Genomic DNA, 26713 nt, shown 5'->3' on the forward strand with positions numbered 1-26713 from the left:
CTCGCTCCCTCTTTCTCTCACTCGTTAATCAGCCTCTTCATCCCTGCATCATATGCCAATTTTACAGAGGGAAGAAGAGAAAGAGACATCGATACGGCCGGGTCAGCTGAATTATAGATGGATGGATCAGGGTGGAAACATCACCTGTTCCAACTGGATGGGACGTAGGTAGCTAGGCTCACACTCGGGGCACTACATATAGTATTAGGAGCACTACATGTAGTATTAGATTAAGGTAATAAAAAAAAATACACTTGTAGGACACATTTCCTGTGCATAAGGTAAAGACGAAACTAAAAACTATACATCAAAATGTAGAAAAACATCACACGACCTGTAGGTTTAGCAACCGAGATAGGATACCTTTTATTTTACAGCCCGGTGTTTACCAAGTTGTTACTTAGAAATGACGTGTTAAAATGGTCCTTACCTAATTAATTGCATAGTAATTACACAATAAAAATCAATTATTCAGTTCCATAGGTTACTATTTTATTCATATATCCACTTCATCATCAATAATAAAGCTAATACACAACCGTACATAGGATATTAATACAAACAAGTGGTGGAGTTCAGTTAAAAACTGAAAGTCAGTCTGAATACCATCCTATTCACTAGGTAGACATACTTTTGGGGTGCCATATCAGACACAGACAAATAGTGCAGATAGATAGTATCACAACCCATTGAGATCGTTTATTCAAGTAATGTGGTATTTATACAGTCCGTCCAGTTGAAATAATTATGATTCGAGAGGTTAAGACAGCAAGAAGGCAGATATGATAGGACAAAGGTAGTTACAAGAGATAGATCCGGGTCGTATTCATTAGTGCACACCGTAGCAAATCATAGCAGAACATGTTGCAACGAAAACAAGAGTTTCTTATTGAACAGGTTCAGAATGGAGAGAAAGAGACACTTAACAGCCCTTCCGTTAAGGCATCATCAACTTGAATGGGGATGTCGGTTCGAGGGATTATGGGTGTAGTATGGTGTAATAATGACGCAAAACAGTGATTCACATCATTTACGTGGCTGCATTTGTTTTATTGGATGTAAATCTGATTATTTGAAGGATTTGGATTAGCTCAATAAATAAATACGTCAGGATATGTCAAGAAGAGGTCAATTGTACAAACTGTAATCCTCTGTTTCTTATCTTTTTCCAGTCTTAATGTTTCTGAATTTATTTTTATATAATTTGTCAGTCTCAGTACTGTTGTGCAAAGCTGATTCTTCCTTTCCCCAGGTTTTAGACTTTGACTTCATTCGTCTGTGGGGAAGAATGAAACCCTCAGACAGACATTCAGTCTCCAGTACAGATTGAAAGAGAATAAACGTCCCTCTCTCTTCTTTTATCTCCCTCTCTCTCTGTGTGTCTATCTACCTCTTCCCCTCTCTGTGTGTCTCTCTCTACCTCTCTGACAAACCATCAGGTGATGGACATTTGCTCTGAGCTTTTTCAAGTACATTTTTCATCTACACAATGATTACACCCCAATAGAAAATTAGTTTTTACTGAACAAATTGGTAGGTCACTCCCTGTTTCATTCCATTTGCTTCTGTTGACGAAACGTTTTGCCACAGAATCGGCGTAATGAACAAACCCCTGTTGTGCCAGTAGTAGTATGATGTCCCTCTGTTCATAGAGGTACATCTGGGATTCCCATAGCATGCTCCCATCCCTGCCTCTGCCTCTCCTCTCAGTAGCCGTTGAGTAGTTGCTGTGCCAGGAGTTGGATGTTCTCCCTCTGTTCGTAGAGGTACATCTGGGTCTCCCACAGCATGTCCACCAGCACGGCGTCACTCACCTCATCCAGCATCACCTCCTGGGAGAGCTGGGGGCTCAGTCTGGGGGGGATGGGTAGGAGAGAGCAGGCAAGTTCAACAAGAGCACATACACCATAGTGTCACACAGAATGTTTTTAACCTGTTACACCTGTGGGAATTGGCCTTTATGGAATAAAGAATAAGTATGAAATGCATAACCCCTGTAGCAATTGAAAGGGAACAGTTTGGAGATAATGGGGAAATGATTAGACTGAAGGTGAGTACAACAGTTCACCTGACAAGACTGAATCTAAACACTTCCCTTTATGTGCATTTTACATTTACTGTTCTTTTCGCTGCATTTGTTGACAACGAAAACCTAAAACACTCTGGATACATTCAGTAACATGATAAGAATATTCCTGGAAAACATGGGGTAGGTGCAACATAAGAATTTTTTTTTTTTTTTTTTTACAAGGGTTTCAGTGAGGACTAACTGGAGTCTCCAAGTGGCCACACGTCTCCAAAGTGTGAACAGTTTCAACTATGAGGTGTTTGGAGCTCTCCTAGCTGTGCCGTTGAGGAACTTGATCAAGCACACTTGTAGTTGATTTGTTTGGAACACAAACCTGCAATTACTGTTGATGTTCACACAATCCAAAAACAGTCCATTATAAATATTAATTTGGGTCAGGTTGTTCCATTGCCAACATGACTAGTTAAGTTATAAAATAGGATCTTACAGTGTCAGGCTTTCACAAGGCAAACAGATTGTAATTTAGGTGCCCATAGAAAGGAGTCCGGAGTGCATTCAGGTGCGTGTGCCGCGCCAAATTCCCTTCACAATAAACAAACACAGGCTGATTGTGTTCAGGACAACCCAGGGTATGACGCCATGTCATCTTGTAACTGAACAACAAACAAACACAGGCTGATTGTGTTCAGGACAACCCAGGGTATGACGCCATGTCATCTTGTAACTGAACAACAAACAAACACAGGCTGATTGTGTTCAGGAGAACCCAGGGTATGACGCCATGTCATCTTGTAACTGAACAACAAAAACACAGGCTGATTGTGTTCAGGACAACCCAGGGTATGACGCCATGTCATCTTGTAACTGAACAACAAAAACACAGGCTGATTGTGTTCAGGACAACCCAGGGTATGACGCCATGTCATCTTGTAACTGAACAACAAAAACACAGGCTGATTGTGTTCAGGACAACCCAGGGTATGAAGCCATGTCATCTTGTAACTGAACAACAAAAACACAGGCTGATTGTGTTCAGGACAACCCAGGGTATGACGCCATGTCATCTTGTAACTGAACAACAAAAACACAGGCTGATTGTGTTCAGGACAACCCAGGGTATGACGCCATGTCATCTTGTAACTGAACAACAAAAACACAGGCTGATTGTGTTCAGGACAACCCAGGGTATGACGCCATGTCATCTTGTAACTGAACAATAAACAAACACAGGCTGATTGTGTTCAGGACAACCCAGGGTATGACGCCATGTCATCTTGTAACTGAACAACAAACCGTGATCATAAAAACGCTGACACTGTATACGACATGAGTTTCACTGATTTGGAGACGAAGTGCACATTTACACCCACAGGTGTCTGCCTGCTTGTATGACATCATTTATTAGAATCCTCAAGGGCTCCATCTTTCAAAATACGTCCAGTCATCTTCATTTACAGCGTTTCCCCTCACCAAGACAAAACGTTGCCTAACTAGCGGGAGGGACGGGGGCAGCTTGTTGCTGCGCGTGGTGCTGAAGTTTAGAACACCTGTCAGTCAAACCCCACACAGAGCTGTGAAGCAGACCCTGACCTCTGACCTCATGTATATCACGTCACTGTACAGCCACTAAGTTCCAGTTTAGGTGCTTATTAGAGCCCAAATCTACCATTTTCAACCCGTTTCTGGGTACGAGTGCAAAGGGTTAAAACTTTCCATTTCCAATGTACAACAGAGACATACACTATACATACACTGAGTGGACAAAAAAGTAGGAACACCTTCCTAATATTGAGTTGCACCCCCTTTTGCCCTCAGAAGAGCCTCAATTCGTCGGGGCATGGACTCTACAAGGTGTCGAAAGCATTCCACAGGGATGCACAGGCCCATGTTGACTCCAGTTCTTCCCACAGTTGTGTCAAGTTGGCTGGATGTCCTTTTGGTGGTGGACCATTCTTGATACACACGGGAAACTGTTGAGCATGAAAAACCCAGCAGCGTTGTAGTTCTTGACACACTCAAAGCAGTGCGCCTGGCACCTACTACCATACCCTGTTCAAAGGCACTTAAATCGTTTGTCTTGCCCGTTCACCATCTGTATGGCACACATACACAACAACCCATGTCTCAATGCTTAAAAATCCTTCTTTAACGTGTTTCCTCCCCTTCGTCTACACTGATTGAAGTGGATTTAACAAGTGACATCAATAAGGGATCATAGCTTTCACCTGATTTCTCCTGGTCAGTCTACGTCATGGAAAGAGCAGTTGTTCTTAATGTTTTGTCCACTCCATGTATATGAGTGGGATTCAACGTGCCATATGACCACTAGTATCAGTATGACGAGGTTAGTGTCAGACTGACCTGTGGTAGACAGTATCAGTATGATGAGGTTAGTGTCAGACTGCCCTGTGGTAGACAGTATCAGTATGACGAGGTTAATGTCAGACTGACCTGTGGTAGACAGTATCAGTATGACGAGGTTAGTGTCAGACTGACCTGTGGTAGACAGTATCAGTATGACGAGGTTAGTGTCAGACTGACCTGTGGTAGACAGTATCAGTATGACGAGGTTAGTGTCAGACTGACCTGTGGTAGACAGTATGATGAGGTTAGTGTCAGACTGCCCTATGGTAGACAGTATCAGTATGACGAGGTTAGTGTCAGACTGACCTGTGGTAGACAGTATCAGTATGACGAGGTTAGTGTCAGACTGACCTGTGGTAGACAGTATCAGTATGACGAGGTTAGTGTCAGACTGACCTGTGGTAGACAGTATCAGTATGATGAGGTTAGTGTCAGACTGACCTGTGGTAGACAGTATCAGTATGATGAGGTTAGTGTCAGACTGACCTGTGGTAGACAGTATCAGTATGATGAGGTTAGTGTCAGGCTGACCTGTGGTAGACAGTATCAGTATGACGAGGTTAGTGTCAGACTGACCTGTGGTAGACAGTATCAGTATGACGAGGTTAGTGTCAGACTGACCTGTGGTAGACAGTATGATGAGGTTAGTGTCAGACTGCCCTGTGGTAGACAGTATCAGTATGATGAGGTTAGTGTCAGACTGACCTGTGGTAGACAGTATCAGTATGATGAGGTTAGTGTCAGACTGACCTGTGGTAGACAGTATCAGTATGACGAGGTTAGTGTCAGACTGACCTGTGGTAGACAGTATCAGTATGACGAGGTTAGTGTCAGACTGACCTGTGGTAGACAGTATCAGTATGATGAGGTTAGTGTCAGACTGACCTGTGGTAGACAGTATCAGTATGATGAGGTTAGTGTCAGGCTGACCTGTGGTAGACAGTATCAGTATGACGAGGTTAGTGTCAGACTGACCTGTGGTAGACAGTATCAGTATGACGAGGTTAGTGTCAGACTGACCTGTGGTAGACAGTATCAGTATGATGAGGTTAGTGTCAGACTGACCTGTGGTAGACAGTATCAGTATGACGAGGTTAGTGTCAGACTGACCTGTGGTAGACAGTATGATGAGGTTAGTGTCAGACTGACCTGTGGTAGACAGTATCAGTATGATGAGGTTAGTGTCAGACTGACCTGTGGTAGACAGTATGATGAGGTTAGTGTCAGACTGCCCTATGGTAGACAGTATCAGTATGATGAGGTTAGTGTCAGACTGACCTGTGGTAGACAGTATCAGTATGACGAGGTTAGTGTCAGACTGACCTGTGGTAGACAGTATCAGTATGATGAGGTTAGTGTCAGACTGACCTGTGGTAGACAGTATCAGTATGACGAGGTTAGTGTCAGACTGACCTGTGATAGACAGTATCAGTATGACGAGGTTAGTGTCAGACTGACCTGTGATAGACAGTATCAGTATGATGAGGTTAGTGTCAGACTGACCTGTGGTAGACAGTATGATGAGGTTAGTGTCAGACTGACCTGTTGTAGACAGTATCAGTCATCTCACACCAGGACCTGGCCCTGTCCACAGCACAACCATCAGAGTCTGTACACTGACAGACAGGAGGAGGGAGAGAGACAGAGGAAATCAGTGTATGTTGCAGATGAGTAATACAACAGGGACCTCTTCATACAGGGACTAACTACTAGGACATTGGTTTCAGAGCGGAAATGTTGAATGAAAATGTGAAGATTTTTTTTTATATGAATTACTATCAACAATTAGTTTCACTAATTCAAACAGTGAACTAAACAGTATGCAGGATAAAAGGTCACTCACAATAAATCAAAATCAACCAATCGTTAAACCAACTCACGCAGTCCACCAGCATCTTGCCCAGTTCCTTGGCGCCTACAAAGCTCTTAGCCAGTTCCAGAGGGTTGGAGGGTCTGAACACGTCGACAGAGTTCACCACTACCTGGGGAGGCTTACCTGTCCCAATAAACATGACATAATATTACACATCCATATGATTTCTACATATTATAATATACCAATATAAAGCTCTTACCTGTCCCAATAAACATGACATAATATTACACATCCATATGATTTCTACATATTATAATATACCAATATAAAGCTCTTACCTGTCCCAATAAACATGACATAATATTACACCTCCATATGATTTATACATATTATAATATACCAATATAAAGCTCTTACCTGTCCCAATAAATATCATAATATACACATCCATATGATTTCTACATATTATAATATACCAATATAAAGCTCTTACCTGTCCCTAAAGAAACGACCACACCTAGACGCTGCACCTCTGAGCCACGCCCCTACATTCAAAATAAACAGAGAGAGAGAGAGACAGAGATGTTAAACAGACAAGTCAGTACAAAAGGAACATTTCAGATGAAACTTCTTAGAGTCACACCTCTGCTTTCAGGGATTTGTTGTATTGGTGGATCTCAGTCATGGCATCCAGTGTCGGGTTATTGGCCAGCAGCCCTCCGTCCAGAAACCGCCCCATTGGTCGGAAGTAGGTGGGGGCGGCACCACTGGAACGGGCGGCTCTCCACACAACCTGCTCTGATAGGATGAGAGGGTTGGGGCTAAGCATCAAATCAACCAATCAATCAGACAAAATCATGATTGATGATGAAAAAAGTTCAAGTGAAATTGGTGGGGTGTGAGAGCAGATTCACCAAGCATCTTCACTGTGACCCTTTCACCTCCACACACTCAGAGAGAACAGGCATCTCACACACACACACACACACACACACACACACACACACACACACACACACACACACACACACACAGAGAGACACAGAAACCAAACACACAGACAGACCAAACACACAGTCAGACAGACCACACACTGACATAACACACACACACACTGACATAACACACACACACCTTGGTCTGTCACCTTCCTACGTTTTTTAGCAGGTTCCTGAGTGTATCCAACTATCAACACATCCTCATCCTCCCATCCTGAAACAACAACACACACACTCATACCACCACCAGATGGAAACACAGCTGGCCCTGACACACACACTCCAAACAACACCGACACTCAGACCACAGGTCGAACATTATAAATCATATGTATTTATAAAGCCCTTTTTACATCAGCAGATGTCACAACGTGCTGTACAGAAACCCAGCCTAAAACCCCAAACAGCAAGCAATGCAGATGTAGAAGCACGGTGGCTAGGAAAAACTCTCTAGAAAGACAGGAACCTAGGAAGAAACCTAGAGAGGAACCAGGCTCTGAGGGGTCAGTCCTCTTCTGGCTGTGCCGGGTGGAGATTAGAAGAGTACACGCCCATTATCACGTCACACACACTGAGGTAGAACACAAACACAGCCCCCCCCCCACACACACTCTGTTACCTTGTGGTATGGTGAGGGGAAGGAAGTTGGCTGTGGCAGCGTAGGGGCGTTCCCTGGGCAGGGAGGGGGGGTCATAGTTCCTAAAGAGATGGAGCTCTCCTGGATGTCTGTCTGCCAGCACACTGGTTACCATCACCCTGTGGAGAGAGACAGAGAAACACACAGAGAGACAGACAGAAACACACACAGAGACACACAGAGAGACAGACAGAGAAACACACACACACAGAGACAGACAGACAGACAAACACACACACAGAGACAGACAGAGAAACACACAGAGAGACACACAGAGACAGACAGAGAAACACACACACACACAGAGACAGACAGACACACACACAGAGACAGACAGAGAAACACACACACACAGAGAGAGAGAGAGACAGACAGAGGAACAAACACACAGAGAAACACACAGGAACAGAGAAACACACACAGACAAACAACATTAGAGACAAAGGATACTTCAGGATGAGAGAACATTCATAGCTCATGAATATACAATTGAAGCTCATGAAATAGTGTTAGTATTACAGCAGCACCCTGAATTGACCAATCAGACAAAGCCAGAGTGTTTCCATGGTTACCTGGGGTGCCGTACGTCTGTCATCATGGTGTTCTCTCCGAACTCTTTCTTCAGGAAGTCCTCCAGAGGGGCCGACTCGTAGGGGCGCGACCCCTTGAACACCTGCTCCTTCATACGGAAGTAGAGGCATCGCAGATACTCCATATCCTTACCTGGAGAGAGAAAGAAAAAGAAAGAAAGAGAAAGAGAAAGAGAAAGAGAAAGAGAAAGAGAAAGAGAGAGAGAAAGAGAGAGAGAGAGAGAGAGAGAGAGAGAGAGAGAGAGAGAGAGAGAAAGAGAAAGAGAAAGAGAAAGAGAAAGAGAAAGAGAGAGAGAGAGAGAGAGAGAGAGAGAGAGGAGAGAGAGGAGAGAGAGGAGAGAGAGGAGAGAGAGAAGAGAGAGAGAGAGAAAGGAGATTTACTCCATATCCTTACCTGGAGAGAGAGAAGAGAGAGAGAGAAAGGAGATTTACTCCATATCCTTACCTGGAAAGGTACGACAGCATCTCACAAACAAACACTTTCAATGTTGAAAGGGTCTACGGTTCAAGGCTGCTCTTTAAGAAGTTAGGGACAACTTTGTATGAAAAAAAACAATCCATTAAAAATATTGAGGACCACATCAACTATATAAAACACATATATAACACCATTTGAGTTTCTCTGCACACACGCAGTGACAGCTCACCATGGGTGATAGCCAGGGCCAGTATGCCCCCTGTGCTGGTCCCAGAAACCCAGTCAAAGAGTTCCTTGATGGGCCTGCCTGCCTCTTTCTCCAGGGTGATTAACAACTGGATCAGAACCAAGCCTTTAATGCCCCCTCCATCCAGACACAGCAGTCTGTCTATCCTAGAGAGGAGAGAGGAGGCCATTAGAGTGACTCTTACACAGCAGGAGAAAGAGGAATAAGCCATTCAGACAATATATAAGTAATTTGTACACTTGACTATTCATTCAAACTGGTGTAATAATTAATCAACCAACCAAGGAATCACACAGATCAGCAGTACTTTGAATTAAGACAAAACGGATAAATACCTACATAACCAAAATAAAATACACAGAAACGTACTTCCTGCTTCCTGTTTTGAACCCGTCCACTTCCTCCCGGCCGCGACTCATCGCTCCCACTGCCGCCGCAACGTGCATGATGTCCTCGAACCCTATCGGCCAATCACAGACAAGGACCCAGGTCTAATCAACCAATAGGAGCGCAGAGTGGAAGGGAAGAGAGGGACAGAGAGAAGGGGATGAGCCTGGGGGAAAAGGGAGTGAGAGAAGTGGGAAGAGACAGAAGAGAGGGGAGAAGTAACAGCATAATTCAAAATACAGGGAGAGAAGAGAGGGATGAATACAAACATGGAGCGATAGCAGAGGGAAGGATGAATTAAAAACAAAGCAGATGAATGTTCAAAGGGACTGACGAAAATAAAAAAGGGAGGAAAAATAAAGAAAAAAGAAAAGGAGAAAGTCTTCAAAAGGGAAGAAGGTAAGGTAAGGTGGTAAGGAGGATCACGATGCCGGAGAGAGGGATAGTGGGAGACTTCAGTAACGAAAAGAGAGAAAACAAAGAGGGGATGAAAGAAAGGATAAAACACCATCAAATAAAGGAGGGGTCAGAGAAGAGAGAGGGAGGGAGGTTCTGGGGTATTGGGGTTGGGGGTCAGAGAAGAGAGAGGTTCTGGGGTATTGGGGTTGGGGGTCAGAGAAGAGAGAGGGAGGGAGGTTCTGGGGTATTGGGGTTGGGGGTCAGAAGAGAGAGGGAGGGAGGTTCTGGGGTATTGGGGTTGGGGGTCAGAAGAGAGAGGTTCTGGGGTATTGGGGTTGGGGGTCAGAGAAGAGAGAGGGAGGGAGGTTCTGGGGTTGGGGGTCAGAGAAGAGAGAGTGGTTCTGGGGGGTTGGGGTTGGGGGTCAGAGAAGAGAAGAGAGAGGGAGGTTCTGGGGTATTGGGGGGGGGGTCAGAGAAGAGAGAGGGAGGGAGGTTCTGGGGTATTGGGGTGGGGGTCAGAGGAGAGAAGGAGGGAGGTTCTGGGGGGTTGGGGTTGGGGGTCAGAGAAGAGAGGAGGGAGGTTCTGGGGTATTGGGGTGGGGGTCAGAGAAGAGAGAGGGAGGGAGGTTCTGGGGTATTGGGGTGGGGGTCAGAGAAGAGAGAAGGAGGGGGGTTCTGGGGGGTTGGGGGTCAGAGAAGAGAGAAGGAGGGAGGTTCTGGAGTATTGGGGTTGGGGGTCAGAGAAGAGAGAGGGAGGGAGGTTCTGGGGGTCAGAGAAGAGAGAGGGAGGGAGGTTCTGGGGTATTGGGGTGGGGGTCAGAGAAGAGAGAAGGAGGGTGGTTCTGGGGGGTTGGGGGTCAGAGGGTGAAAGATTAAATGGTATCAGGGCCTGTATTCATAAAGCATCTCAGAGTAGGAGTGCTGATCTAAGATCAGATCCCCTCTATCAAACTCATTATGATCAGAACGGCAGAACTGATCCTAGCACTCCTACTCTGAGATGCTTGATACATCTGGCCCCAGAAGGAGAAGGGTCAGAGAGACATTTGGGGATTGAGGATGGGGGGGGGGCTTTACCTATGCCTGGTGAGGAAGCAGCCTTCTTCGGGGGAGGATGGGGGTTGAGGGGGGAGGAGGGTGGGGCGCACCGCTCTACCCCTACACTACACAGCATGTTCAGTAGCACCTTTCTGTTGGAGCCTTCAGTCAATCAACACACCAAGCCACAGGGTTAGAGACATGCACACACAATGATAAGAGAGAGAGAGAGGAGAGGGGAGGAGGAGAGGGGGGGTGAAGGGATGGAGAGTGAGAGAAAGAGGTAGATAGGTGGAGGTTGAGAGAGAGAGAATGAGAGAGTGAAAGAATAGGTCGGGAGAGAGTGGGAAGAGAGAGCAAAATGAACTGATGAACTTTAGCAAAGCATTATTCAATTTCACAAACAGTCAGTTACAGAGAGAGAGAAAGAAAGAGACAGAGTGGTAAAACAGATCATACAGGCATTCACACATGACACACAAACAATCACACATGCAGATTTGAACACCACGCATGGTTTCCATAGAAAGACATAGATAACATGTATTATTTTGTATTGAGATATTATCAATCAATAAAAACGATATAAATGTATAACCATGGAAACCACAACAGAGGGGTTGATTGACATGGACAATAACTTCAAAAATACATAAATGAACACCAGGCGACAGGTTTGATAGGATGTAGCTAGCTTTCAATACGACCTGCTAGCTACAAATCCCTGCTTGCTCACGTTAGTTAGCTTGTTTCAACTCTGACTTGCAAGCTAACGTTAGATAGCTAGCATTCGAAGTCTGACGGTTCTCATGAACGTTTATTGTGTAATGTAAAAATAAATGAAGGATCCAACTATGTTGGTAATTTGTCTCACGTCTCACTACTGCAGTATGCTACTGATTGTCCGTGTGCTAGCTAAGAGCAACAAACCCCCACAAGCTAAACGTGAAAGCATCCAGCACTGATTAGCTTTCATTAGCTAGCTTACATTAGCTATATTAATGCTATAAACCACTGATAATGTTTTGAAATAACATATATTTCTTTGATTGTATATACATAGTCTTAGCAAGCTCTTTGGCAGCAAGCTAAGCTTTTTTAGCTATAATATTCAGCTACCTCGCTAGCTTTACAAACGTTAGCTTAGCTAACAACCTGTCTCAGGCTGCTGGCTTCCTAAGTGACAGTGGCTGACAAACCAAATGTTGGTGAAAAAACCCAGGAAACTGTCATTCCCAGAAAGTCCCCCGCAATTTGACCCACCCTCGAGCGAAAGGCCTATTATCATTTCAGCACATTTCAAACAGCTGATTAATCAATGTAATCGAGCAATGAGCAGGGTTCACATGATCAATGAATACAATATACTGTAGTTAATGTTATATTAATGTTCACACAGCCCTAACATATGCATGCTATATCATCCACAATAACACATGCTTTTGAATTCATTAATATCCACATCAACATTAGATTGTTGTTGTGTTAGGATTCATTCATCTGCTGGCTTGTGACATCAGCGTTTTATAAAGGCACCAAGGAACTAACACTCCTCTACTTTTCTCATTCATTCATCCACCCATTCATTCATTCGTTCCCTTTGCTCACTCTATCCCTCCATCCACCTACTCTATTCCCTTCCCTCTCGACCCCCCCTCCAATCCCTCTCACCTTTACTAGTGCGTGATGCTTTGAGTCCAGGTGTCTCACCCTCTCCCCCATCCTCTTTCTTCCCTCCCTCCTCTCTTTCTTCTCTCTCACCTTTACTAGTGCGTGCTGCTATCAATCCGGGAGTCTCTCCCAGGTCATTGTGCATCTCCACGTCGGCTCCAAACACGATTAGAGCCTTGATCAGTTCCATGTGGTCCATCTGTAAGTAGCGAAACAGCAGGGGTCAGAGAGAGGGAACCCTAGACCGTACCCCTAATCATTCCCGTCTAACCCTAGACCGTACCCCTAATCATTCCCGTCTAACCCTAGACCGTACCCCTAATCATTCCCGTCTAACCCTAGACCGTACCCCTAATCATTCCGATATCCATCCTGCCCTGACATTCTAAAGGATTCAAAAGCCAAGTCAATAAACAGAACACTGACCATTTCGAATCCCACCATACCTTCTCCGCTGTGCAATCCGGTTTCCGAGCTGGTCACGGGTGCACCTCGGCCACGCTCAAGGTACTAAACGATATCATAACCGCCATCGATAAAAGACAGTACTGTGCAGCTGTCTTCATCGACCTGGCCAAGGCTTTCGACTCTGTCAATCACCGTATTCTTATCGGCAGACTCAATAGCCTTGGTTTCTCAAATGACTGCCTCGCCTGGTTCACCAACTACTTCTCAGACATAGTTCAGTGTGTCAAATCGGAGGGCCTGTTGTCCGGACCTCTGGCAGTCTCTATGGGGGTACCACAGGGTTCAATTCTCGGGCCGACTCTTTTCTCTGTATATATCAACGATGTCGCTCTTGCTGCGGGTGATTCCCTGATCCACCTCTACGCAGACGACACCATTCTGTATATATCTGGCCCTTCCTTGGAAACGGTGTTAACTAACCTCCAAACGAGCTTCAATGCCATACAACACTCCTTCCGTGGTCTCCAACTGCTCTTAAATGCAAGCAAAACGAAATTAATGCTCTTCAACCGATCGCCGCCCACCCGTCCAGCATCACTACTCTGGATGGTTTTGACTTAGAATATGTGGACAACTACAAATACCTAGGTGTCTGGTTAGACTGTAAACTCTCCTTCCAGACTCACATTAAGCATCTCCAATCCAAAATGAAATCTAGAATCGGCTTCCTATTTCGCATCCTTCACTCATGCTGACAAACATACCCTCGTAAAACTGACCATCCTACTGATCCTTTACTCAATAAATTGGATGCAGTCTATCACAGTGCCATCCGTTTTGTCACCAAAGCCCCATATACTACCCACCACTGCGACCTGTACGCTCTCGTTGGCTGGCCCTCGCTTCATACTCGTCGCCAAACCCACTGGCTCCAGGTCATCTACAAGTCTCTGCTAGGTAAAGCCCCGCCTGATCTCAGCTCACTGGTCACCATAGCAGCACCCACCCATAGCACGCGCTCCAGCAGGTATATCTCACTGGTCACCCCCAAAGCCAATTCTTCCTTTGGCCGTCTTTCCTTCCAGTTCTCTGCTGCCAATGACTGGAACGAACTGAAAAAAATCACTGAAGCTGGAGACTCATAACTCCCTCACTAGCTTTAAGCACCAGCTGTCAGAGCTGTTAACTCGAAATGACACAACGACAAGGTTCCAGTTTAACAAAGTTTACTATACTATATGAACACATTACAAGGTAGCCATTCCACTCCAGGCTAGGTCGATCAACTACAAGACGCCCTGCGCAGGCGCACTCTTGACTGAGTGATAGCCCCGTAATAACAGAAATATAGGGATACTTAAAACATGAACTTAACAAGAGCAGCTCACAGATCACTGCACAGCTCATCTGTAAATAGCCCATCCAACTGCCTCATCCCTATACTGTATTTATTTATTTATCTTGCTCCTTTGCACCCCAGTAGCTCTACTTGCACAATCATCTTCTGCACATCTATCACTCCAGTGTTTAATTGATATATTGTAATTACTTCACCACCATGGCTTATTTATTGCCTTACCTCCCTTATCCTACCTCATTTGCACACACTGTATATAGATTTTTTCTACTGTATTATTGACTGTATGTTTGTTTATTCCATGTGTTTATTCCATGTGTAACTGTTGTTGTATATGTCGAACTGCTTTGCTTTATCTTGGCCAGGTCGCAGTTGTAAATGAGAACTTGTTCTCAACCAGCCTACCTGGTTAAATAAAGGTGTATATATATATATTTTTTTTTAAGACTGTACCCCTAATCATTTCCATCTAACCCTAGACCGTACTAATCATTTGTCATATTGTTGAGGGGATTCATATGTTTGAGATAAAGAGGAAGGTTACCGAAGCATTAAACTCCCACTGAGTGCAACAAACACACCCTCCCTACCTTCATAGCCAGAGGCAGGGCCGTGTTTCCTCTCTGTGTGTAACACACACACACACACCCTCCCTACCTTCATAGCCAGGGCTGTGTTTCCCCTCTGTGTGTGACACACACCCTCCCTACCTTCATAGCCAGGGCTGTGTTTCCCCTCTGTGTGTGACACGCACACACACCCTCCCTTCATAGCCAGAGGCAGGGCTGTGTTTCCCCTCTGTGTGTGACACGCACACACACTCCCTTCATAGCCAGAGGCAGGGCCGTGTTTCCCCTCTGTGACACACACACACACACCCCCTCCCTACCTTCATAGCCAGGGCTGTGTTTCCCCTCTGTGTGTGACACACACACACCACACACACCCTCCCTCCCTTCATAGCCAGATGCAGGGCCGTGTTTCCCCTCTGTGACACACACACACACACACATAAACCATACACACCCTCCCTACCTTCATAGCCAGAGGCAGGGACGTGTTTCCCCTCTGTGACACACACACACACACACACACCACACTCATAGCCAGGGCCGTGTTTCCCCTCTGTGACACACACACACACACACACACACACACACACACACCCTCCCTACCTTCATAGCCAGATGCAGGGCTGTGTTCCCATCCTGACCCTTGAGGTTGGGTTCCCCCCCGTGTGTGAGCAGCACCATGGAAGCATCGAAGCGCCCCCTCTTGGTCAGGACGTGCAGTGCACTCTCCCCTGTCTTACTGAGGTAGTTCACCAAGCAACCTCGCTCCAGCAGCGTACGACACATCTAGAGGGGGGGGGGGGGGGGGGGGGTAGAGGGAGGGGGGAGGGGTAGAGGGGAGGGAGGGAGGGGTGAGAAGTAGAGGGAGGGGGGAGAAGTAGAGGGGAGGGAAAGCATGATAGCACTTAGCCATGTTTAACACAGACTTGTAAATAATATCTGTTTGACCATAACTTGATACATAGAAACAAGTAGGTACTTCAGGTTTCAGTACGTTTAACTAGCAACAGTAGTAAACATGTTGTCTCCCACAGAATGATGCAGCGCCCCCTTGGCCCACTCAGTGTAGTTTTGTCAAACGTTGGATCTCCACAGCGAGATGCATTCACCCAAGTTTCCTGTTTCTCATGAGGAGAAGCATATACAGTACAAAGTATCATGACTGGAGCTCAACAGGACAGGAGAAAAGCTTGTTCAAAGTTTCTCAGTTTAGCTGATTACTATATCGCCCCCTTTGGGCCAATCAGTGTAGTTTCGCAAATGCCGGATCTCTATGGCAAGACGCATCATTCACCCGAGTTTCATTAAAAAAATTAAAATAAATCAGGCTAGTGGTGTCTGAGATATCGCGTGTGACTAACGTACGTACCAGGGTTTCCGTTAGGAAAAAGACGCCGGACAACATGACCGGCAAGATTTTAATTTACCGGACATTTGAGAGATTTACCGGACCCATTTGCATTGGGTGCGTAACCCAGTAGGGCGTCCACCCACAATGCTCATGGTAGTTCATGGTAATTCATGGTAACATTACGTGCAACTCCTGTAATGAAGCAGCCAATACAGCGTCATTTGCCAAAATGCAATTTGTGTGAAAACACTAGGAAGTTTCTAATATGACTAGGATTGTGTCTTTGGCTTCTGGACAACGAAAGAACGTCAAAAACTAATAGAACAGGAGAGAAATGCTAGTTTCAATGGGGAAGACTTCATAAAATAATTGCTTCCATGTTTGTATGGTGGGATTTTGACGAGGCTACTTTGAAGCAAGGTAAGACATGCCTCATAATATGAAGTAAAACTTTCAGGTTTCAAACAATGAAGTATATGTTTTCAAAATGAATACTGCCTCCAGCTCACACTGTAAAGTGGTGGGTGACACGCTGATAGCTTCCCTACCGTTGCTTATGCACTTGATTGGGAGGTGTATTTAAATTACCAGTTGACAAATTAAAAAATAGTAGCAATTCTTTTCACAAAATTAGGCTAATTAAACTATAGAAGGACAATTTGGCAAGCAAAACATTTATCGTTTTTACATCGGCCAGAAGTCGGTAAATGGAAACCCTGGTAAGCATGTTAGTAGGTACGAACGGACGGAAACAGATCCAAAGTTCCTCCGATTTTATCATGGAGGATCAATTAAAATACTTTATCACAATTCATTTTGGGTGAAAAAGTGTAAGTGTAATTGTAAAGTGTTCCCCTCTACCTCCGCAGTCTTGCACCAGTGTAGGGGGGTTCCTCCATAGACGGCATCTTCTACCTGTAGCTGACCTGGGTCTGCATCCAGGACTGCCTCAGCACAACTAGAGAGGAACAGAGGGAGCGAGAGAGGGAGCGAGAGAGGAGGGTGAGGGAGCGAGAGAGGAGGGTGAGGGAGCGAGAGAGGAGGGTGAGGGAGCGAGAGAGGAGGGTGAGGGAGCGAGAGAGGAGGGTGAGGGAGCGAGAGAGGAGGGTGAGGGAGCGAGAGAGGAGGGTGAGGGAGCGAGAGAGGAGGGTGAGGGAGCGAGAGAGGAGGGTGAGGGAGGGAGAAGGGTAGAAAGAAGAGTGAGAGAATTGTAAACAATGTCGTGGAATCTTGTTTGACCTTTCCAGCACCTTCACATCTGCAAACACTGTGGGGAAGACAGGAGCTAGGGGGTATATTTTGGACGGGGCAATCTCCTCTCACCACTCTACCACCAATCAGTGTTCTCCATTCTCCCTTAGCTAATGAAAGAGCCAATCAACATTCATCACCATTCCCTCTTCGCCAATCAGTGCTCTCACCCCTTCTCACTGTACTTCATGGCGGCGTGGATTGGGTAGCCACTGCCCCCGATGATGTCACAACGAGCTCCTCCCCCCAGGAGAGCGTTCACGGCCTCTACCCTCCCAAGGCGACAAGAAACATGGAGGGGCGTCTCCCCCGCCCCGTTCAGCTCATTCACCCCCGCACACATCCTACTGCACAGCGCCTAGAGGGAGAGAACAAAAGCAGACACATTTTAATAGGGACCTTGCTGTAATTTAGACATTTTAATTGCAATGTATACGTTTCTGATGAAGGCCATCAATATACGTTTTAAACTTGAAAAAGCGAATGAAACATTGCATGTTTAACTGCAAGTGAGATCGTGACTATTCCCTCCAAATGTGTTCTGAAACCCCAGGCTGAAAATCCCTTCAAAAGAACAGAAGGAAGGAATAGCAGAAGGACTGCAGCAGTCTTGTAGCTGAACTGAATGCAGAGAACAGACAGCGTTGTGTACTAACAGCTATAGAGAGGTGACCCAGAGTCCTCAGTCTGACCTGTATAACAGCAGCCGGGTCCTGTCCCGGTCCTGACCGTTCTGGGCCCCGGCCGCAGCAGAGTAACATCTGGGATACACGGATCGGAGACACTGAGCTCTAGTACTTCAACACGTACACTGCAAAGCAGGGTTGCATTCAATAGCAATCAAACGGAAGAAGGAAACAGGCCAAAACAAGCAGGGACCTAGCTGAATTTGTCCAACGAGAAACTCTCTTTTGCTACAGTGCGGACTAATGAGTACCACCCAGCACTGCACTAAAAGAACTAGCACAGCCCTGCCTTCGCAGTAGTGTCAAAGTCCCCTTTCTGAGACTGGCTACCTGTGACTGGCACAACCACCCGGGTCCCCCACCCGCTGCCTGGTTTATGTTAGCCTGCCATTAACCTGACGTAGCAGGCATGAGAGAAACGCCTGAGCGGAGTTCACACATTTTCAGTAGAAAAATGAAGCTAGGTTGAAAATAGCTGTATCCCTGGAAACCGGAAAATCGGGTTGTTGGGTTGTTGTCGGGTTCTTGGCAACTAACATACGAAGTTAAATATTTTGTCTTGCCCATTCATCCTCTGAATGACACACACACACAATCCATGTCTCAATTGTCTCAAGGCTTAAAAATCCTTCTTTAACCTGTCTCCTCCCCGTCATCTCCACTGGTTGAAGTGGATTTAACAAGTAACAATCAATAAGGGATCATAGCTTTCCCCTTGTCATGGAAAGAGCAGGTGTTCCTAATGTTTTGGATACTCACTGTGGACGTGTTTAACTAGTAAACAAACAACAAATTCACCAACTGCGGACATTTTGTTAGTCCCCATGAGGTCAAATGCTAATCTAGGGTGTTTAGGGTTAAGGTTAGAACACGTGTTAGAATTGCGTTAAGGGTTAGGGTTAAGGTAAGAGTACGGGTTAGGTTGAAGGTTAGATTGGATTTTGAATGGGACTGAATTGTGTGTCCCCACAAGGTTAGCTGTACACTACTATGTGTGCGTGTGTGTGTGTCACACCTGTATAATAGTAGCCGAGTCCTGCTTGGCGGCACAATGCATTGGCGTCTCCCCGTTCTTGTCTTTGATGTCGGTGCGAGCCTGGCACTCCTCCAGCAGCTCTCTGACACATGCCACTTCCCCCCGCTCACACGCCAGGTGTAATGGGGTCTGACCAGCACCGTCCCTGGCGTTTATCTGGCTGGAGAGGGTGAGGAGTGTGAAGTATCAATATGATGAGGGAGAGAGGAGGGGAAGGGAGGGAGACCATCGCTCATTTTAAAATCAATATATTCCCTATTGCTTAAGCCACAATATTGGTTAACCCAGAACTAAAGTCTCATGTAAATTGGTCAGCTGCTCGATTAAGTTCTGGGTCCATATGTGTTAAGAGATGAAGAGATGGTAGAACGAGGAGCTCCACCTGCTCTCTCTCTCTGCAGGTTACGGGCTGAATGTCCCGTCCCCTTCTGAAATGCTAAACAAAATGGTGATTTGTCCAAATAACCAGTGACGAAAACCCCAAACACCAGGAAGTACTGCTGCTTGTTATCTCACCCATCACATTCCTTCCTGACAGATTCTACAGTAGCAGTTCTGTTGACGCAGATCTGTCCGAGGGATTACTCACACCCTATTGCTTTACAGCAACTCTTTGGTAATAACATGCTTATAACCACTCATTACATGCTTATAGCCACACTTTACAACCTCACCTCTGGACGTGGTTGTGCTTCAGGCATTCCCTCAGGCCCGTATCCACGGCGATGTGGGCGGAGCTCCAGTCAGCGTGATTACGGAGGCAGTCTACTATTGGCTGGACTGCCTCTGGCTTGGGGAGGGGGAGGGTCTCGTAGAAGGGACGAAGCTTGAGGGCGTACTGGGGGAACCAGTTCATGGCGTCCTCCTCGGAGTTGACCTGAAACAACCTAGGAGACAGGAAGTGGAGATGTCAACCGAAGGTCAGCTGACCCCTGACCAAAGGCGGTCCATTATACAGGCAAGATAGTCGATTAACAATGGAAATATATGTCCTCAAAGATGGAATGCAGGCGTGAGGAGGCGAGATTAGGTGGGACCATTCTAGACAATGAGAGGGCAGATATGCATGTAAACAAAAGGCCATTGCGATATAGAGGACTCATCTTTGTATCAGTGCCATTATAGCATCTGTGACAACCTCAATGGTGTTGCCCAGGCTATCTCCATTTTAAAGTAGACAATTTTCTTCTTCATTGGCTGATTGCTCCGAACTGATTAGGAATCCCCACACAGTTGACTACTTTTAAAAAATGGTGGAAGCCCTCAATCGCAATGTCCATGTTAAAACAGGTTATATCCATGATGAGTCCTCTATGACAACAGGCACAACTGTTGTTTTTTTCTTTTTTTTCCAACGTTGCTGAAATGCCACGTGCGTCCACTTATATTAGCACAATCCTAACCATTAGGAAAGTTCTAGTCGATCAAATAAGCCTCGCGTAGCAATTTAGCATATTCGACACTCATTGAGCTCCATTCAAACATTCCTCACTTCGTGGGCTTATTTTTCATGGACAGATTTTGGGCGGAGTGAAAACTCTCGTTTCACCTCTTCCTCTCTGCATTCAGATGTTCTACTCTTCTTCCCAAAGTTTCATGACTCACTCCCCCTCGGAAAGCCTACGGACGGGGAAATAAAATACAGTGAGTGAGTGCACCCTTTGCTGGGAAGGAGAAGTAGGAAATCGGAACTCAATTCTATCTGTGAAAAACGTGCATGTGATCTGTAAATATGAACAAATACGTTCAATTACAAGCCTAGTTTAGCCAAGGAGAAAACACTGACCTATATAGGGAGAAAGACAGTATCCTTCCTGGCTTGCCATGATTGGCTGAGCTAATGGGTGGGGCTGGATATGCCGAGAGACGAGTCCTGATTAGTCTCATGTCACAGGCCAGGGACCGATAGCGCTGGAACTTAGGCTTACTAGTGTTTTAACCATGCATCTTTCCTACAACGGCCAAAGATGTAACATACGTTTCCCAGAACACCACACAGAGAGAATGGTCACTAAGTGCATTGTTGGAGCATGTGTCCATACTGACAGGATCGAAAGAAAGGGAGTGCTGCTCTCGGATCAGCTTTCTCCACTCAAATATTTCCTCAACATTAGAATTATTTCACAATACTGACAACGGATCAGCTCCTAGAGAGATATTACCACCTACGGCTGCAAATATTGAGGCGGGTTATTCTAATGCTTACCCTATGATAAGGCACTAAATCAAGATTTGGCACATTATTGGCTACACATTATGAATTAGATTGAGACAAATTACAGACAGTAGACTACAAGTAGCAAAATAAACATGAAATGTATTTCAACATGATTGAAATAGGCCTATAGTCCACTGTTTATATTTTAATGCAGTCATCTCGGTTTTTTATATATATATATATATATATATATATATATACACACACACGTCGCTTATATCAATTGCAAAGACATTGGCAACTTCATATTTGTAGTCAACTTTTGTTATCGGAGAGACGGATAAACCATGTGATTCTATGTTTAGCTGAGATCTTCTGTGTATTAAGTGATGCGGGAGGCGGGGAAAAAACATCTACGACACACTTAACTGTTCTACGATTGGCCTGGGGCAGGCGTTAGATTACCAGCGTTTTCAAGTGCAACGTTAATAACGATCGTTTGGGGAAACAGCTCAGAGACGCTCCTACAAGGCTGCGGAGACGCTCCTACAAGGCTGCGGAGACGCTCCTACAAGGCTGCGGAGACGCTCCTACAAGGCTGCGGAGACGCTCCTACAAGGCTGCGGAGACGCTCCTACAAGGCTGCGGAGACGCTCCTACAAGGCTGCGGAGACGCTCCTACAAGGCTGCGGAGACGCTCCTACAAGGCTGCGGAGACGCTCCTACAAGGCTGCGGAGACGCTCCTACAAGGCTACGGAGACGCTCCTACAAGGCTACGGAGACGCTCCTACAAGGCTACGGAGACGCTCCTACAAAGGTTCTAACAATGACCTTTGTCTTGAGATGCTCTTGGGAAACCAGACCCTGGTCAGGATATTGATGATCTTCGCGACCGCAGATTTCTGGAAAGATATACAGTTAAGGACAACTGCAACGGTGTTGCTACAGGTCTCGACATCGCTGCCCTGAATTTAGCAGGTGCTATGGACAAAGCTCCGTGGGAGAAGGTTTACTTAGAGACTACTTTCTGGAGGACAATGCCATGCTGACTCATGTGAATTCTTAAAGAGATGGTTGGGGCTAAGGCTTAAAAAAGGTCTTGAACGATGTCGAATGGGCGTAAACAAAGAGGGGCTCTAGCCAGCAAAATCATTTTTTTTTTTTAAGGTCTCTCCACCTCCATCCTCTCCCTCCATCACACTCTCCTCCTGTCTTCTTCTGTCCTCTCCCATCCCACTCTCTCTGCCCCCCAACCCACCTCAAGGCGACGGTGGGCGTATCAGGGCACTTGAGCAGGCAGTCCCAACTCTGACAAGGGGTGTTCTTGTACAGCACCATGCGTCCCTCCTCCTTCAGCTTGACTTTCCCCCCTCCGCTGTACTCCGACAGTGGTACTTCCCTGACGCGGTAGGGGTTGGAGAAGAGGTTGGAGACAGCGGACACAGTCTCCATGACTCCCCTTAGAAACTGCATGGTGGTGGCCTGGGTACAGAGAGGAGAGAGAAAGGAAGTTAGGAAGAGGCTCTGTCTCATTTCATTCTTCAACAATACCTCACATTCTCTCTGCTTGCTTCCTTCTCAAAGCCCATCGGAGTAGAAGGTTTGAGGGGAGGGTCCTTGGACCTCCTCCTCCAATATGGTTGAGAGTTAGGCCTAGGCGAGGAGATAGGATGCAAGGATGCAAGGAATCAAGCAAGGACATATAAGGGTTGATAAGAGTGCAGACAGGGATGGTAATCAGCAAGAGCCCAATTATTCTATGGATTACATTTTGTGAAAATCCCCAAAATCATGGTCTGTCTTGGTTCTAGTTGAGAGGAATCAGTCAAGATTTGAATCTGTGTACAAAGGTCATAATTATGTTAACTTGATCTGGTATCTTGAGTAGTTCTCTCTGGTCTATCACAACAACACTGACGCAATCAGACTTGGGTTCAAATACTATTTGAAATCATTCAAATACTTTGAGCATTCACTTCAGCGTGTCTGTAGTGCCAACCCCAAATGGGTGGGTTTTACACATCTGGGACTATTCTGTTGGTTCCATTTCACCAGACAAGCTCAATTGAACACCGGTAAATTAAACAAAATGTGTCTAAAATAGTATTTGAACCCAGCCCAGCATTTGGTCCCACCCACTCCCTTGTGAGACTCAACCATGTCCCAACTGCATAGCTAAGCAGCATTATGTGCTTTGCTTGACTAAAAACAACAGAGGGGAGGAGGAGGAGGGAGGAGGGGGGCGGGGGGTGACAATCAAAAACTGAAAGCAAAAGTTTATTTCTAAACTGCCACAGCTTGTGGAGTCAATGTGGAATTGATTTGCCTTTAGTCTATTTCCATTGCAAACCTCTTGAATGATAAGGCATTGTCTGGCTCCTTATTCAACGTGAACAAGCGGTGCCATTCATGCAATTCATGAGTCCTGCCATATGACTCGTATGACTCTCAGTCCAGTCTCTGAATCAATTTGGCACACATAACATAGCTAGCTTCGCTTAGCTACCGATACAGTCAAGGGCAGAATAGCGATATAGAACTGACACTGAATGTATATTCTTTCAATTGGAAACAAACGCATTTATGCTAACTCTTGTACGTGGTATGCTTTCATTGTACTCTTATCTACGATAATCGGTTTAGTTTAGGAAGGAGCTCATCATAAACCTTACCTGATTACTGCGACTCCTCTCCACCAGTGACTGACGACTTTTGATGGATCATCAACAACCCGCAGGCGTTCAACCAACCTTGCTGCAAATCTTGATTGATGTGAGCTGCACCAATCAGTGAACACGCATTGGAAGGCGTTGTCTGAAAATACGCAAAGTGGAAAACCAATAAATTAGAGGAGGGGACCCAGACTGACTGCGTTTACGGACGAAGCGGCCTCCTACAGCCTTGTTCTTTCACACTCTAAATGGTTAATGAGAGGATTTAGAGGGAAAATATGACCCTGGATCTGTGTACAGTATTTTTCGTAGACATAATAGAATAGAATATTCTAGTTTATTGTTCTCCAGGTACATTTTCTGCACTTCTCAAATCGAGTTTTATTAGTCACATGTTTCAAAAACAACAGATGTAAACTAACAGTGAAATGGGTACTTATGGAACCTTTCCAACAATGCAAAAAACATAAAGAGACATAATAGAACATTAGAAAAATAATAACATGAGGAATAAATACACAATGAGTAACTATATCTTGGCTATATACACGGTGTACCAATACCGAGTCAATGTGCTGGGGTACAAGGTAATTGAGGTAGATATGTACATTTAGGTAGGGATAAAGTGACTAGGCAACAGGATAGATAATAAGCAGTAATGTGCAGCAGCGTATGTGATCAGTCAAAAGAGTGCAAAAAGGGTCAATGCCGATAGTTAAATAATTAAGCAATAGCAACCCGACTAACTATTTAGCGGTCTTATGGCTTGGGGGGTAGAAGCTGTTCAGGGTCCTGTTGGTTCCAGACTTGGTGCATCGGTACCGCTTGCCATGCAGTAGCAGAGAGAACAGTCTATGACTTGGGTAGCCGGAGTCTTTGACAGTTTGTAGGGCCTTCCTCTGAAACCGGCTGGTATAGAGGTCCTGGATGGCAGGGAGCTCCGCCCCAGTGATGGACAGGGCCGTACGCACTACCCTCTGTAGCGCCTTGTGGTCAAATGCCATGCAGTAGCCTCTGTAGCGCCTTGTGGTCAAATGCCATGCAGTAGCCTCTGTAGCGCCTTGTGGTCAAATGCCATGCAGTAGCCTCTGTAGCGCCTTGTGGTCAAATGCCATGCAGTAGCCTCTGTAGCGCCTTGTGGTCAGATGCCATGCAGTACCCTCTGTAGCGCCTTGTGGTCAGATGCCATGCACTACCCTCTGTAGCGCCTTGTGGTCAGATGCCATGCAGTATCCTCTGTAGCGCCTTGTGGTCAGATGCCATGCAGTAGCCTCTGTAGCGCCTTGTGGTCAGATGCCATGCAGTAGCCTCTGTAGCGCCTTGTGGTCAAATGCCATGCAGTAGCCTCTGTAGCGCCTTGTGGTCAAATGCCATGCAGTAGCCTCTGTAGCGCCTTGTGGTCAGATGCCATGCAGTAGCCTCTGTAGCGCCTTGTGGTCAAATGCCATGCAGTAGCCTCTGTAGCGCCTTGTGGTCAAATGCCATGCAGTAGCCTCTGTAGCGCCGTGTGGTCAGATGCCATGCAGTAGCCTTCCAACGTGGTGATGCAGCCAGTCCAGACGCTTTCAATGTTGCAGTGGTATAACTTTTTGAGGATCAGAGGGTCCATGTCGAATCTTTCCAGCCTCCTGAGGGGGAAGACGCGTTGTTGTGCCCTCTTCACAACTGTGTTGGTGTGTGTGGACCATTATAATTCCTTTGTGATGTGGACACCAAGGAACTTGAAGCTCTCGACCTGGTCCACTACAGCCCCGTCGATGTGGATGGGGGTGTGCTCGGCCCTCAGTTTCCTGTAGTGCACGATCAGTTCCTTTGTCTTACTGATTTTGATGGAGAGGTTGTTGTCCTGGTACCACACTGCCAGGTCTCTGACCTCCTCCCTGTTGGCTGTCTCATCATTGTCAGTGATCAGGCCTACCACCGTCGCAAACTAAATGATGGTGTCGGAGTCGTGCGCAGCCAAGCAGTCGTGGGTGAACAAGGTGTCCAGGAGGGGACTAAGGGGCCCCCGTGTTGAAGGCTAGCGTGGCGGATGTGTTGTTGCCTACCCTCACCACCTAGAGGGGGGGGGGGGGGGGGGGGGGCGTTAGGAAGTCCAGGATCCAGTTGCAGCGGGAGGTGTTTACGCCCAGCATCCTTAGCTTAGTGATGAGCTTGGATGGAACTATGGTATTGAACGCTGAGCTGTAGTCAATGAACCTCATTCTCACAGAGGTGTTCCTTTTGTCCAGATATGATAGGGCAGTGTGGAGTGCACATCTGTGGAACTGTTGAGACGGTATGTGATTTGGAGTGGATCCAGGGTGTCTGGGATGATAGTGTTGATGTGAGCCATGACCAGCCTTTCAAAGCATTTCATGGTTACAGATGTGAGTGCTACCGGGCGATAGTACTTTAGACAGGTTACAAGGACTATGGTGGTCTGCTTGAAACAAGTAGGTATTACAGACTGGGTCAGGGAGAAGTTGAAACTGTCAGTGCATGCTCTGAGAACGTGTCCTGGTAATCCATCTTGCCCTGCAGCCTTGTGAATGTTAACCTGTTTAAAGATCTTACTCACATCGGCTACGGAGAGTGTGATCACATATTCATCCGGAACAGCTGGTTCTCTCATGCATGGTTTAGTG

The 26713-nt window shown here is 46.0% G+C and overlaps 1 protein-coding gene across 5 annotated transcripts; it reads right to left on the reverse strand.

The window, feature by feature from the left end:
- Positions 1 to 471: 471 nt before the first annotated feature.
- On the reverse strand, positions 472 to 24169 carry pla2g6 (phospholipase A2, group VI (cytosolic, calcium-independent)). 5 transcript variants are annotated; one of them, XM_039006253.1, is made up of 20 exons: positions 24087 to 24169; positions 22673 to 22896; positions 19930 to 20142; positions 19235 to 19415; positions 18226 to 18294; positions 17704 to 17891; positions 17144 to 17240; positions 15535 to 15717; positions 12685 to 12793; positions 10963 to 11085; positions 9469 to 9559; positions 9082 to 9245; positions 8417 to 8567; positions 7827 to 7963; positions 7344 to 7421; positions 6853 to 7007; positions 6703 to 6754; positions 6274 to 6389; positions 5936 to 6009; positions 472 to 1854 (listed from the first exon to the last, which is right to left on the reverse strand). In XM_039006253.1, exons 2-20 carry the CDS (start codon positions 22885 to 22887, stop codon positions 1707 to 1709), a joined length of 2544 nt encoding a protein of 847 aa, XP_038862181.1. In that variant the 5' UTR covers positions 22888 to 22896; positions 24087 to 24169; the 3' UTR covers positions 472 to 1706. The 5 variants fall into 5 exon arrangements, 3 of the variants coding, with proteins under 3 accessions (XP_038862181.1, XP_038862187.1, XP_038862195.1); XR_005477962.1 differs by having other exon boundaries at positions 1742 to 1854; positions 6237 to 6389; XM_039006259.1 differs by lacking the exon at positions 18226 to 18294.
- Between the last annotated feature and the right edge of the window lie 2544 nt (positions 24170 to 26713).

The sequence above is a fragment of the Salvelinus namaycush genome, chromosome 2 (genome assembly GCF_016432855.1).
Source record: "Salvelinus namaycush isolate Seneca chromosome 2, SaNama_1.0, whole genome shotgun sequence".
In the NCBI taxonomy this organism is placed as follows: domain Eukaryota; kingdom Metazoa; phylum Chordata; class Actinopteri; order Salmoniformes; family Salmonidae; genus Salvelinus; species Salvelinus namaycush.